We start from the raw sequence: 13408 nt of genomic DNA, 5'->3' as shown, positions 1-13408 counted from the left end.
GAAACCCAGGCAAAAAGCCTAAAAGGTTACTCAGAGTAGCAGAGCAATCCTTGCAGTCAGATCTCATAATTTGAAGTATTTCCTGATTTAACCATCCTTTCCTCTAAATAAGCAGAAACTTCAGCCCAAATTTAATGACTATACAGGTGTTAGAGTACAGATGAACAGAGTGCCCTAGGTTTCTGTTTGAACAATTCTCCTAGTTTTCAAGGACTCTGGTGTGAAGGACACAGAAGTGTCAGGCTTCATATGGGGACGCTCATTCCCAGGTGTCTCAGCAGATGAAAATCCTCACGCTCCCCACAGTGGGAGCTGGACTGCATGCACCCCACACTCTCCTAAGCTGTGCGGAGCATGGTGAATAAAGTACCAAGCATCAACCTGCTTGGCAATTGCATTTCAATCAATTTCATTTGCTGCTTCAACAATATATGTGAATTGGAGACTGGTAAGTGGTAGAAGACAGTCCAGCAATCAATCCTTGCTCTTGGGATTCTTCCCTTAAGACTTGTTTGTTACAAACACGATTTTTTTTTCTCTTCCTTTTAATTCAATTTTACCTTGAATGACTTCTCGAGAAGTACTTGAATTCTGATTATATTGTATTGCTTTTCCTGAAAAGTCTTTATTCTTTTAAAATAATTATTGCATGCGTACAGCATGACGTGTATGTTTGGATAACATAGACGATGTCTGGAGGGGCACACGAGAAACTAGGCATAGTGGCAGCCTTTATGGAGGGGACAAGGGCAGGGCTGTCACTTCCTTCCATAGCATCTTCTTGCGGTATAGATGAAAAAGATTGTTTCCTCAGAGCCCAGAGTTGTGGCTTATCCAGCAGAGCCCAGGCTAGATTATACCCTCCACTCACTGCCTCAGCCACATGCCATCGTGCAGTAAACAGTTTGAGCAATCTTACATGGAAATGAGGAGCTGGGGAACCAGGATGGGAGAGAGACTTACATTTCATTCACTCCATAACATTTTGTATGATTTCATGTGCATTTCAAAATTAGAGACCAAAAAGTAATATGTGCTGATACAGAAAATAAGGAAAAGAGAGCCCGCCAAAAAATAAATGAAAATCATCCAGTGAACCCAACTCAAAATCACGGTCAATAATTTGATGTATTTTCCTTTAGTTGTTTCCTGTCTACGTTTAGTGAGTTTCACGGTGGAGTTCACGTGCAGTACTGATTTCCGACTTTTATTTTTACTGTGTTTTGTCCAAGAGACATCTTTTTCCAGTCGAGAAATTTGAACACCTTTTCCTGACGATATACCTATTGCATGCTCTTTGTAGAATATTTAGGAAATATAGGTAAAGGGTTAAGATGTGTTCTATGTTATTTATTTATTTGTTTCTTGGTAAGAGTTTTATTGAGATATAGTTCACATATAAAGTTCACCTGTTTCAATTGTGCAACCCAACAGCTTTTAGGATATTTACAGAGTTGTGCGACCATCCCTATAATCTAACTCTAGCACATTTTCATTGTCTTAAAAAGAAACCTTGTCATCCCCCCATTTCCCCTACCCTCTCTCCAGACCCCCTCAGTCCTAGGCAACCACTAATCTACTTTCTATCTGTGTACACTCGCCTAATCCAGACATTTTATGTTAATGGAATCATAAAATAGGTGATCTTCTCTGTCTCCTTTCACTTAGCATAGTTTCTTCGAGATTCATCCAGTTTGTAGCAGGGGTCAGTATTTCCTTCCATTTTCCGTCATTACTTACTTTTTTTATGATTGCTTGATTATTTATTCTTGATTTATATATTTTATTTATTCACAAATCACAAAAATCACCCTTTTAAAATGTTTATTTATATATTTTGAGAGACAGCACAAGCAGGGGTAGGGGCAGAGAGAAGAAGCGAGCGAATCCTAAGCAGGCCCCACACTCAGCATAGAGCCCCATGCGGCGCTCTATCTCATGACTGTGAGATTATGACCTGAGCTAAAATCAAGAGTTGGATGCTGAAATGACCCATTCACCCAGGCCCCCCAAAGTTGTTCTTTTTAAACACATGTTTTTACTTCTTCAGAGTATATACCTAGGAATGGAATTTCTGGGTCGTACGGTAATTCTGTTTAACCTTTGGATAGATGGCCAATCTTTTGCACAGTGACTGTACTATTTTACATTCATACCAGCCATGTGCAAAGTTATAATTTCTCCCATCCTTGCTGTCACTGGTTATTGTTCTTCTTTTTGAATGTATCTATTGTCGTGGGTATGAAGTGGTATACCATTGTGGTTTTGATTCGCATTCCCTAAGGATTAATGACGTTGAGCATCTTTTTATGTGCTTAGTAGGCATTCATATATCTTTTTTTTTTTTTTTTTAATTAAAAGCAGGCTTCATGCCCAGATTGGAGCCCAGTGCGGGGCTTGAACTCACAACCCCTGAGTTCAAGACCTGAGCTGAGATCAAAAGTCAGATGCTTAACCGATTGAGCCACTCAGGCGTCCCTCATATATCTGCTTTAAAGAAATGTTTATGCACATCCTTTGCCTATTTTTAAATTGTGTTATTTGTCTTTTTCTCACTGAGTTGTAGCTCTTTATATATTCTGGATATAAATTCCTTATCAGATAAAAGATTTTCAAATATTTTCTTCCAGTCAGTGGCTGTTTTGTTTTGTTTTTCATTTTATTTATGGTATTCTTTGAAACGCAAAAAATTTTAATTTTGATAAAGTCCAATTTATTTTTCTCTTTTCTTACTTATGCTTTTCATAGCATACCTAAGAAACCACTGTCTAATTCATTGTCACAAAGGTATACAATTATGTTTTCTTCTAAGAATTTTGCAGATTTCCCTCTTACTTTTAGTTCTTTGGTCTATATTGAGTTAATTTTTGTATATGATGTGAGGTAAGAGTTCACATTCATTGTTTTGCATGTTTGTATCCAGCTGTCCTAACAGCGTTTGTGCAAAAGACGATGCTTTCCTACTGAGTGGTGTTGGCTCTCAAAAATCAATTGGCCATAAATGAGAGGATTGATTTCTGCACTGTTGATTCTCTTCCATTCATCTATATATCTGTCCTTATGCCAATGCCACTCTGTCTTGATTACTATAACTTTGTGGTAGGTTTTGACACGTGATCTGTTGAAGTTAACAAAACATCCAATTAAAAATAGCTTAAACTATATAAGGCCCCTTATTGTTTACATCTCATTTGCAAGCCATCTGAATGTGGGCTGCTTCCAGCTTGGTTTGACATCTCAACAAAGTCAGCAAGAACCCAGGCTTTTCCTATATTTTTTTTTTATCTTTGCTGTCAACACATGTCCTCTTGGTCACAAGATAGCTGCTGTGGCCCAGAGCATTGTGTCTTCATACAACAGTGCCCCAAGCAGGAGTCAAGGAATATGCTGACAAAACTCTGTGTTCTTCCTTTTTTGTTTTCAGAGGGAAATCTTTTCCAGAACTCTTTAGAAGGCTTCACCGTATATCTTACTGACAGATGGGGTGTCATGCCTTCCCTCAGATCAATCATCGTTGATTCTAGGGGTATGGAAAATGAAGGCTCTGAAAAGGGGGATAGATGGTTGATGAACAGACAGCCGACACCATCTGTGGAAATATATAAACATGCAAAGAATAAACCAAAATGATCTGAAAGCCCACCAGACTGAGATGCTAATGGAATCTTTTTAGAGTGAGGAGATCTGCCTTAAATTTCTTTGGTGCCAGTTCCTTCAAAAGTGAAACTCCTGTTTTCTTCCTCTGTTATTGATTCAAGACCAAATGATGAAGTTCTTTTCTTCATTCCTTTCAAATACTGCCTAGAGCTCTCTGAACTCTTGATCTGAAGAATATACATCTGTTTTCTCAACTTTATAAAATATCCATAGGCCTTCAGCCTGTTAGCATGCGGCTTTCAGCTTCTTTCTCCTGTTGACAATCCATTTTGTAGTTGAGAACAAAATGTCACTCATGTCAACTTTCAGTTAATTTTAGAATAGTAAGATAAAGTAAATACCTTTACATCTTTTTTCTTTCCTTCTTTTTCTTTTTTTGGCATGCCAAACTTTGCTTTTATTTTGCTCTTACTGCTCAGGGCCAAATAGTCGAAATTCCTAGCAATAATCCTACCAAATCATTCTGTATTTTTTAGCAATAACAGGAAAATGATCTCTTTTTTTCTAACTTACTTGTTTGATGGCCAGAGTATACTGGTCTTGAAAGTTTTTACTACTTTGCAAGCTATTATCTTGGCTGATTTCTCTTATTTTGTTTTACTACAGTTATTGGCACATAGATAGTATGATTGAGCTTTAGAGAGTCCAGATTCCTTACGTATCTTTTTGTTTTCCTTCTGTCATTTGTTGTATAGAAGTGAAGTTCCACTGGGTTTCAAGTAACTACTCTTAACTCCCATAAAAATGATTCTATTACTTTTCATCACAGAATTTCTTTTTCTTCTTATTGCTGTTTATTCTTACTTAAATTGGGTAAGTCCAAAGGGTGGGCATTTTGTCACATTCACTTCCTGGAGGAATACACAAGTCCCAGAGCCATTCATACCCTATAAACTGTAGTGTGAGGCCAAAGAAAATAACTTATAAGTGCAAAAGAAATTAACCTTCTGTCTCTCAAATTAAGAAGGATTGGAAAAATTAGCAGTGTATCCTTTAAGATGCTTTCAAATGCTTTTCCCACTGATCTTCAGCAAATTACCCACCTTCTCTTTATCTCAGTTTGTTTATCCATGAAATGGGGCCAGCAATGCCTTTCTCCCTTGGAACTTGGAATAATACTGTGAGAATCAACTGATGCTCTATGTGGGGCTGCCTTTATTTATTTTGAACATAGGGTGCTATATAGACCAATTATTACTATTTTAAGTTTGTCCTTGATGGTGTGCATGTAAATTAAGTATAAATAAGAGGTGACAAATTATGGGGGTGAGAGGTAAGTCACAACGTTGATCCTATTTCTTCTTCCAAAATGAAGATCAGCTCTTTCCCACTGACCTATGTGGGCTTCTTGGGAACCAACTTCCCCTTCAAGTGCTTTCACATCGACACAAGATGACTTCTAAAATTTGACTTGGCAAGAGCTTCCAATATCTGTTCAATGGATTAACCAGTAAAAATGGATACAATGTGGAGTCTAACATGTTGCTCCCTTTTTTGTACCTCATACAATAAAGATAGCACCGCTCCTTTTTCCTTTGAGGAAGAAGAATTTGGTTTAGTAAAATAACAGATGGGATTTTTGAAGAAGATGAGAAGGTTTGGTTTGGTTTGGTTTCTTCCTTTTTTTTTTTTTTCCTCTAGGAGTGGAATGAGTTTGCCAAAGAGTAGAAGCTGGATAGATGCCTTAGTGCTGGATGTTATTTAGTTTGTAGTGTTTTTTAAATCTTTGTGAGGCCAAAAGCCATTCAGAGTCATGAAGGCAGCTGTAGAACTTAACCAGCCTCCTGGTCAGCCTTGACCAGGCTATTGGCAATAACGACTGGTTCCTATCCTTTCAGGATTCTACTACTTCCGCCTACTCCCTTCCGTCTCCTCCTGCTTGAGTCCAAGACTAAAGCTCTCCTTGCTCTCTCAGCCAAGGGGAAGAGGAGAGAAAGCAGGAGTAGAGGGAAGAACAAGACCATGTAGCCTCTGGATCAAGTGGGATTGAAGCAGAACTTCTCTTCCCCCTACAAGCCCTCCTGCCTCCTCCTTGGGGTGAGATGGAGAAAGGGGAAGGTCAAAGAGACCCCCTGAGTGAGAAGCCTGACTCTGCACAGTTGCTTTGAAGGGGACATCTTCACCCACCAAACCCTCACCCTGCTCTGCAGGTTAATGCCCTGTGGTCCTGGTGGGATGAGAGACCTGTTGGTCTCCTTTGGCTTAGTTATGCAGACATTCCCACAAGCCTACCCTAAGCCTTTTCTTCTCACCCCTGGAATTCTGCAGCTGTCACCCAGATGGGCTTCCCTGGCCCCCTACCACTCAAGCATCCTCTTCCGCCATTTTACCTAAGCTCCACAAATCTGGGATCTGTATTGCCCTAGGGCCTTAGTTCTTTTTGCTCTTCTGCCTTGGAGGACTATTTGTGTCTCTTCCCGCATCACCTAGCTCTCTTCCATTCAACCCTTTGTCTCAGCTGCTGTTTCACAGCCTCAGAGACGCACTCCCTGACCCCGCCCCACACCGCCATCCTACATCACCTGTCTCCCTTATAACCCTTGCGGCAGTGCCTGCTTCCTCGGTATTTCTTGTTCCCTTGTCTGCCTTCCCCCCTCTACTCTAAGACCCACTTAGACAGAGATCATCTCTGTTTTGTCACAGTGCATTCTAGGTACTTAGTTCCCTGCCTAACACATAATACAAACCCAGTACCTAATTTTTTTAATGACCAAGACGTACATACTTGGGGAATGGATGAACTTCTTTCTGTATTCACTGTCGAGACAAACGGTCATTCATTTGTCAGTTCAATAAACAGTTACTGATTGCCCGCTATGTGCCAGCCCCTGGGGAGACAAATATGAATAAGACCCTTCCCCTATTTCCACCAGTGGTTTCTGAATGGGGGAAGTAGGTACCACCATACCTAGGGACAGTCACAATGTGTGCAGGCGCTTTTGTTGTTGGTATCGTAATGACTGGGAGCACTCCTGGGGATGTAGTGGGCAGAGCCCAAGGTCACAAAACATGTTCCAATGCATGGGGTTCTCCTGTACAGGGAGAAACCGTCCAGCCACGCCACCCCCACCTCACCTGCAGGGATTCCTGATAGAGCTTCCAGTCTAATAGAGAAAAGAGGAGAAAGGAGAAATATCCTGCTGCAAGAGAAACTTTGTAGCAGTGCATGGCCCAAGGGAGACATCAGTATTCCACCTTGGGGTCATTATGGGAATTTTTTTAATGTGCCAAAGAAGGGCTTCACCCCAGGTAAGAAGGCCCTAATTTAAGTGAAACGATGAGGCTCCTGGGTGGCTCGGTCGGTTAAGCGTCCAACTTCAGCTCAGGTCATCATATCGCGTTCGTGAGTTCCAGCCCCACATCGGGCTGTCTGCTGTCAGTGCAGAGCCTGCTTTGGGTTTTCTATCTCCTCTCTCTGTCCCTCCCCCACTCTTGCGCTCTCACTCTCTCTCAAAAATAAACATTTTTGAAAAAGAAAAGTGAAAGAAATGAAATGATAAAACCAAAAATTAAAGTACTAAAATATAGTTTGTGATGAAAATCACTGTTCCCCATTTTTAGGATAAATCACAAAAAGGTAAGTGAAAATAATAGAAAATGACATTCCAGTTCTTTCTCAACGGGCTTTGAGTTGATTATAGCTCTTTGTGAGTGCATGAAAACCATTATAAAATGATTGCTGTATCCTTCCCCAATCTGCCTTTTTGGGGGACTATCAAGAGGAAAGAATGTTTCCCTCAGTGAAAGTCATGTGAGAGGAAGACCAAGGTGTAGCATTTAATTAGACCAGGGGTCATCAATCCTTACTTGACCGACACGTTGGGCAGGAGAGTTCTTTTTTGTGGAGGCCGTCCTGGGCATTGTAGGATGTTAAGCAGCATCCCTGGCCTCTACCCACTAGACGCCAGTAGCCTCCTCTCTCTCAGTTGTGACAACCCAAAATGTCTCCAGACATTGCCACATGTCCCAGAGGGAGGGATGCAAAATTTCCCGATTGAGTGCCATTGAACTAGACGTTGTTTTCATCCCCCTCAGGCCCGATGTCAGACGTTCAGAGTCTATCAGAATTTAGCCATACTGGCTTTTCAGGTACATAGACAGTACAGCTTAAAAATGTCCACTGACAGTGAACTCTGTCTTTTTGATGGGCAGAGGGGACCATTGGAAGCTGCTATGTGACCAACTGGCTCTTTCTAGAGACAGGAGTTGGCATTTTGTGTTGTCTTTCTGGCATCGTGCTCTTCTTCCTGCTGATTGCTCAAAGGAGAACTCCAGGAGCCTCAGGGATAATGACAATTTCTCTGTTACCTCTGTAGCCGAACTCTCAGGTGTCTGAGTAATGCTGTCACCCGAAGCATCTCTTTAAGTCTCCAGAGAGAGCTGCAGGAAATTACAGTGTATTGCAGAGAACTCTGATGTTAAAGAGGAAGGAAAGTCCTCAGAAAGAAAGAAAGAAAGAAAGAAAGAAAGAAAGAAAGAAAGAAAGAAAGAAAGAAAGAAAGAAAGAAAGAAAAGAAAAGAAAGGGCAAGATAATTTTGAAGCAAGCTTGATTTAGCTCCCTTTCCACTGGAAATTTTAGACCAGCTTCAAGGGTGTGTGCCTGGGATCTGGTTTGTCCCATGTGGTTAGTCCATTTTAAGAATGATGCCACACTTGGGTCGCTCTTTTCTCCACTGCTGCACATCTGGGTTCAATTGTTCCCCCCACTTCCCTCCCATTGGTACCTGGTGTGGAGGAACTTGACCTTCCTTCCTTCTTGTCCTAGAGCTTCAAATCTCTCCTTCCACAGGAGAGGAAAGCTGTTTGGCTTAGAAGCAGCATCAGTGTTGACATTGGTGGCAACAAGATGTCTTGTCTTGTCTTGCATCCAGCTCTGAGTGTCCACTAGCTCTCCAAGTCCCCAGGGAAAGTTGGCTGTGCTGGGGAAGACCGAGCTTCAAAAAGCTTTTTGGGAACTCGACTTTTTTTTTAATGTTTATTTATTTTTGAGAGAGAGACAGAATGTGAGCAGGTGAGGGGCAGAGAGAGAGGGAGACACAGAATCTGAAGCAGGCTCCAGGCTCTCAGCTGTCAGCACAGAGTCCGACACAGGGCTCGAACCCACAAACTGTAAGATCACAACCTGAACCGAAGCTAACCGCCTAACTGAACTTGACTCTAGACCTATGCACAAAGAGAGAACAGTCCCGGTTTCTAGAGCATCTCTTCTGAGAGCATGGTGTCATGAGACAGAGATAATTGACCTGTTGGAGGTTTTATTCTGGTATTCCCTTTGCTGCCCGACATTTCCGAGAATACAGTCATGCTGCATCATTAAAAAAATAAATATACCACAACCATTCACTCAGACTAATATGCCACTTTTGAAGTTCAGTAGTTTTCCATTAGAATGATGACATTTTCGTTTTCAAACCAAGTTCAACTTCTTTTGATTCCATAAGACCTAGTATATTCTGATTTTGTATAAACACCGTGACTATTATGTTGGGAAATATCATCAGAATGCTAATACTAATGAGCCCATAGAGGAACTTACTGTGAAGAATTGTTTCCAAATCTGGGAACAGGTCTTGTGTCCAGTGAACTAACCAAAAACTCTGAGGTGATTTTATTAGTAATAAAAAGAAGTAAAAAGTAGTAAAAGAAATGTCATTTAAAAGTTTCGTGATTATGGGCACTTCAAAAACAATAGGCACTTTGAGAACTCATTTTGTGTTCTGACTGATTGAGTTTCAACTGAATTAAGATTCCAAAGGCACATTTGAAACCTGAAATAAAGCTGATTTACTTGTCGATAATCTGTCCTGAAGCCTTCTGAGCTAGTTCAGGAGAAAGGCTTTGGCACCTTAACTTTCTGCCACTTAATAGCAAAGATTACAGCCCAGGTGTGAAACCACCAATAAAATACAGACAATTGTCCTACAGATGGATTCAGGGGGGAAAAAAACAACATCCTGGAATTTGCTGTAGTGCTTTTGCTGTAGGAAATGTTATATAGGGGCGCCTGGGTGGCTCTGTTGGTTAAGCGGCTGACTCTTGATCTGGCCCAGGTCATGGTCCGCGTTGGTGAGTTCAAGCCCAGCACTGACAGTGCAGAGCCTACTTGGAATTCTCTCTCTCCCTCCCCCTCTCTCCGCCCCTCCCCCACTCACTCACACTGTCTTGGCCTCTCTCAAAATGAACATTAAAACAAAACAAACGTTATACTATTATATGCGACTGAAATGTACACATATTCTAAAGGAAAATAGACACTGGTGGCATATGAGGCTCCTTGAGGGCTTTTTCCCAAATGCCTTAGGCAATATCAGTTCCTGGGGGAGAACGTAAAAAAACAAAAACAAAACCAAAAACCATTAATTATCTGGTGACTTCATGAGTGGTCAAACAATTTCCTTCAGTTTGAAGTCGAGCATAAACTACCTGTGCTGTTTTGTGCTGGCAACTGCTGCTAGACATATCCAGAGGCCGAATTCTCCAGAACCAAATCAGGGATTCTCCTGTGAGCATGATTTCCCAGCAAATAATAACTGGAAGCTATCTGCTAAAGACCAAGAACACTCTTTGTTTTTCTCAAGAACGGATTGCTGCATTGGAATTAGCACAGTGTGAAGGTGAGGGAACCTGCCCTCTGGCTGGCAACAACAGGCGGGTTGTCATTTTCATGAAGACCCTCAAATTAGAAGCCAAGCAAGTTGTGCAGGCGTGCGCACACTGTTGCTCTGAGACCGTTGTCTTCATCTCCTGCCTCCAGCACAACCAAGGAGACGTTCAGGGCTGTCCCCCTAGGGAAGTGAGGTCCCAAGGGATGCTTCGGAGGATTTTTTTTTTTCCTCCTGCATCTGTGGCTGCCCAGAGGTATTTATCAGCGTGTACAGTGTGTACAAAGACCCTGTAGTGTAAAGTGAGATGCTCCCCAAAGCGGTTTAGGAGGCTCAGGCTGCTGCTGTGTGTGCGTGTGCGTGCGCGTGTGTGTGCGCGCGCGCGTGTGTGTGTGTGTGTGTGTGTGTGTGTGTGTGTCTGCAGAACGCGCAAGCAAGAGCGCTGAAATGCAGCTCTCCTCTCTGCCTGCAAAGAGTCGCTCCACTTCCCCCCCTGCCCAGCGCACTCGGGGAGCGCCAGGGGGAGTCCTCGCCGGCCAGGGCTTCCCGCGCCCCGGGAGCGCCGAGGGCTCGCCTGGCGGAGCTTAGCGCAGCTCGCTCGGCGCTGCCAGCCAGCGGAGCGGGCGGGGGTGGACACTGGGCTTCTGTGTGCCAGCCGCAGCCGTTGGCTGGCGGGCGCCCAATCCCGGGGCATGCCGCCGGAGGCTGGCCGGGACGCACGGTGAGAGACGAGTTTGGTGGAAGGCTTGACCCCCAGGCTGCCCGCAGAAGCCGGCGTCGGGAACCTAGGCGGTCGGGCCGCCGCGGTGGGGGCTTGCTGCGCTGCAGCGGCGGGGAGCCGGGCAGCCCCGGGGTCCCAGGGAGGAGGCGGCATGGCTTCGGTGTTCATGTGTGGAGTGGAGGACCTGCTGTTCAGCGGCAGCCGTTTCGTGTGGAACTTGACCGTGTCCACGCTGCGGAGATGGTACACGGAGAGGCTACGGGCTTGCCACCAGGTGCTGCGGACGTGGTGCGGGCTGCGGGACGTGTACCAGGTGAGCCAGGGCGCGCGGCGCCCCAGGGCCCTTGCAGGATGCCAGGCGCTCTTGGGAAGCCGGTTCCACCTGTATGATTTTATTCTCTCTCTCTCTCTCTCTCTCTCTCTCTCTCTCTCTCTCTCTCTCCCTCTCCACCTCTCTCTTTCTTTAAAACTCCTAGCGGGCTGCTTGGCTCCTGGGTCAATTTTCAGCCGCTGTGGATAACTGTTGCCTGACAAAGCTCGTGGATTGTCCCCCGTTGGGCTCGGGGGCACTTGCGAGTTCCTACCAGCGTTTGCAGACGTCTGTTACAGAGTGATGGTGTACTGCCTGGCACTTAGCTAAGAAAGCTGTGGCTTTGCAGCAGAAGGTCTGCCCGGAGCGACTTTGACATTCAGACGATCCCTTTTTTTTTCTTGTATGGGGGGTGGGGGTGGGGGTGAGCATCTCAGCATCAGCCATGTCACACCAATTTACCATCAGGGGGGCCTTGGTGGGTTTTCATTCTTTGATTGCATCTCAGTTTTCCATCAGGCAGCCCCACATTGCAAGGCAGAGCCAGGAAAAGCTGATTCTGTGTCTACTGGCTTTTGGAGGAAGGACAGCAAATTGTGAATACTTTGCAGGAGGAGGATGGATGGCTAGGGGAGGGAGGGGTGGCCTGGCTGATCGTTGTCGGAATGCTTACATTTGGATTTAGTCCCCTCACACAACACAGCCTCTTTATTTCTCTGCTAGGTCCCATCCTGCAGACAAAAAATGCAGCAACTTTATTCAACTGGGAGACCGTTCATCTTCTCTGGGGACTGAAGCTTCCCTGGATTTTTTTTTTTTTTTTTTGGACAGTCATTTGTGGGTTTAAATAAAGTCCTCTGCTTGGGTTGTTAATATCTTTGAGGTTAAAAAAAAAAAAAAACTACATTGCATTTAGGAAGATTAAGCCTGGTGTTTGCTATAGGAATATATCATCATGTTTTCTTTCCTGAGATGTGGAAAGAGCTTTGTTGCAGTTCCTGGCTCCCCCTACTCTCACCCCCTTCCCACTATGGCTATAATGTATATCTCATTGTATTGAGTCCTATATGGGATCGGAGCCTCTGGTTTTGACAGGCTGTAGTCTTTCATCAATCAAGCAAAATTAAAAGATCGGCCCTGGGGGTTAAACTGTGGGCGTTAAAGAATCAGCATCCCCTCGTCATCCTTGATGTCCGTATCAGCCTTGTTAAAATGTGAGGAACATTTGCTTCTTGCTTTCACGACTCCTGCTTTGGGTAACATGTCTCTGATGTTTTGCAGTTGGTGACAATCCCACAGCCAGGCTGAGAAGCGGGGCAGCATGTGGGGGTTTGAGAGTAGTATGGAGCTGTGGTATAGATCCCATCTGGCTACAGTCCACAGATCACCTGGCATTTCGGAGCCTGAAGTGTCTGCCTTTGAGCATTTTTCTCTTTGGGGAAATCATTGTTGCGTTGGTCTGTAGGAGAAGTGACCCCGATAGAGTTTTGTTTTTGCTCTTTAAGGTTGGAGAAACTTTTAAAAGGAGAACACAAATATTGGAACCAACCAGACAGCCTTTATGTGTCTCTCCCCAAGTTCAGGGAAGCTATAGTTTATCTCTTTGCAGTCAGTGACCAGATAAAAAATGGAGGTTCCAGGATCTGGAGACCCCATGGACTCTTTATAAGTTTTAGCAATAATTATTTTTAAGAAGCACAGCAACTTGAAGGATTATCCTACTAAAGTGAAGATTTTCTCTTCTTTAAATGGATGGGGACTGAGCCAATACCCTCTCCTGATAATAAAAAAGGACATCTAAAATAATGATAAGTGGAAAATGATCTCTAAGTTTAGAGTTTCCTGTACATGGGAAAAGAATTTTTAGAATATTTTAAAACTTGCAAGGACCATAGATTTCTTAATTGCACAATATAAACTAATTGCTAGCAAAGAAACACCATTTTCGGGACGCCTGGGTGGCTCAGTCAGTTAAGTGTCCGACTCTTGGTTTCGGCTCAGATCATGATCTCATAGTTTGTGAGTTCGAGCCCTGTGTCAGGCTCTGTGCTGATGGTGTGGAACCTGCTTGGGATTCTCTCTCTCTCTTTCTCTCTGTCTCTCTCTCTGAATAAATA

The 13408-nt window shown here is 43.6% G+C and overlaps 1 protein-coding gene across 9 annotated transcripts in view; it reads left to right on the top strand.

Moving 5' to 3' along the window:
- FRMD4B (FERM domain containing 4B) overlaps positions 1–13408 on the top strand; it is a 356794-nt gene that overhangs the window by 174070 nt on the left and 169316 nt on the right. The window contains exon 1 of one of the 9 annotated variants that reach the window (XM_019824270.3): positions 10690–11294. The exons of 6 other annotated variants lie outside the window; for them this stretch is intronic. In XM_019824270.3, the coding sequence (XP_019679829.2) occupies positions 11133–11294 (162 nt within the window). In that variant the 5' untranslated portion in view covers positions 10690–11132. Of the gene's footprint in view, positions 1–10689; positions 11295–13408 lie in introns of those variants that run through there. 2 more of the 9 variants (XM_003982414.6, XM_019824294.3) reach the window with 2 other exon arrangements.

This window comes from Felis catus, chromosome A2, assembly GCF_018350175.1.
Source record: "Felis catus isolate Fca126 chromosome A2, F.catus_Fca126_mat1.0, whole genome shotgun sequence".
Classification (NCBI taxonomy): Eukaryota; Metazoa; Chordata; class Mammalia; order Carnivora; family Felidae; genus Felis; species Felis catus.
The sequence above is the reverse complement of the archived record's forward strand: the minus strand, read 5'-3'. Positions and strand labels throughout refer to the sequence as shown.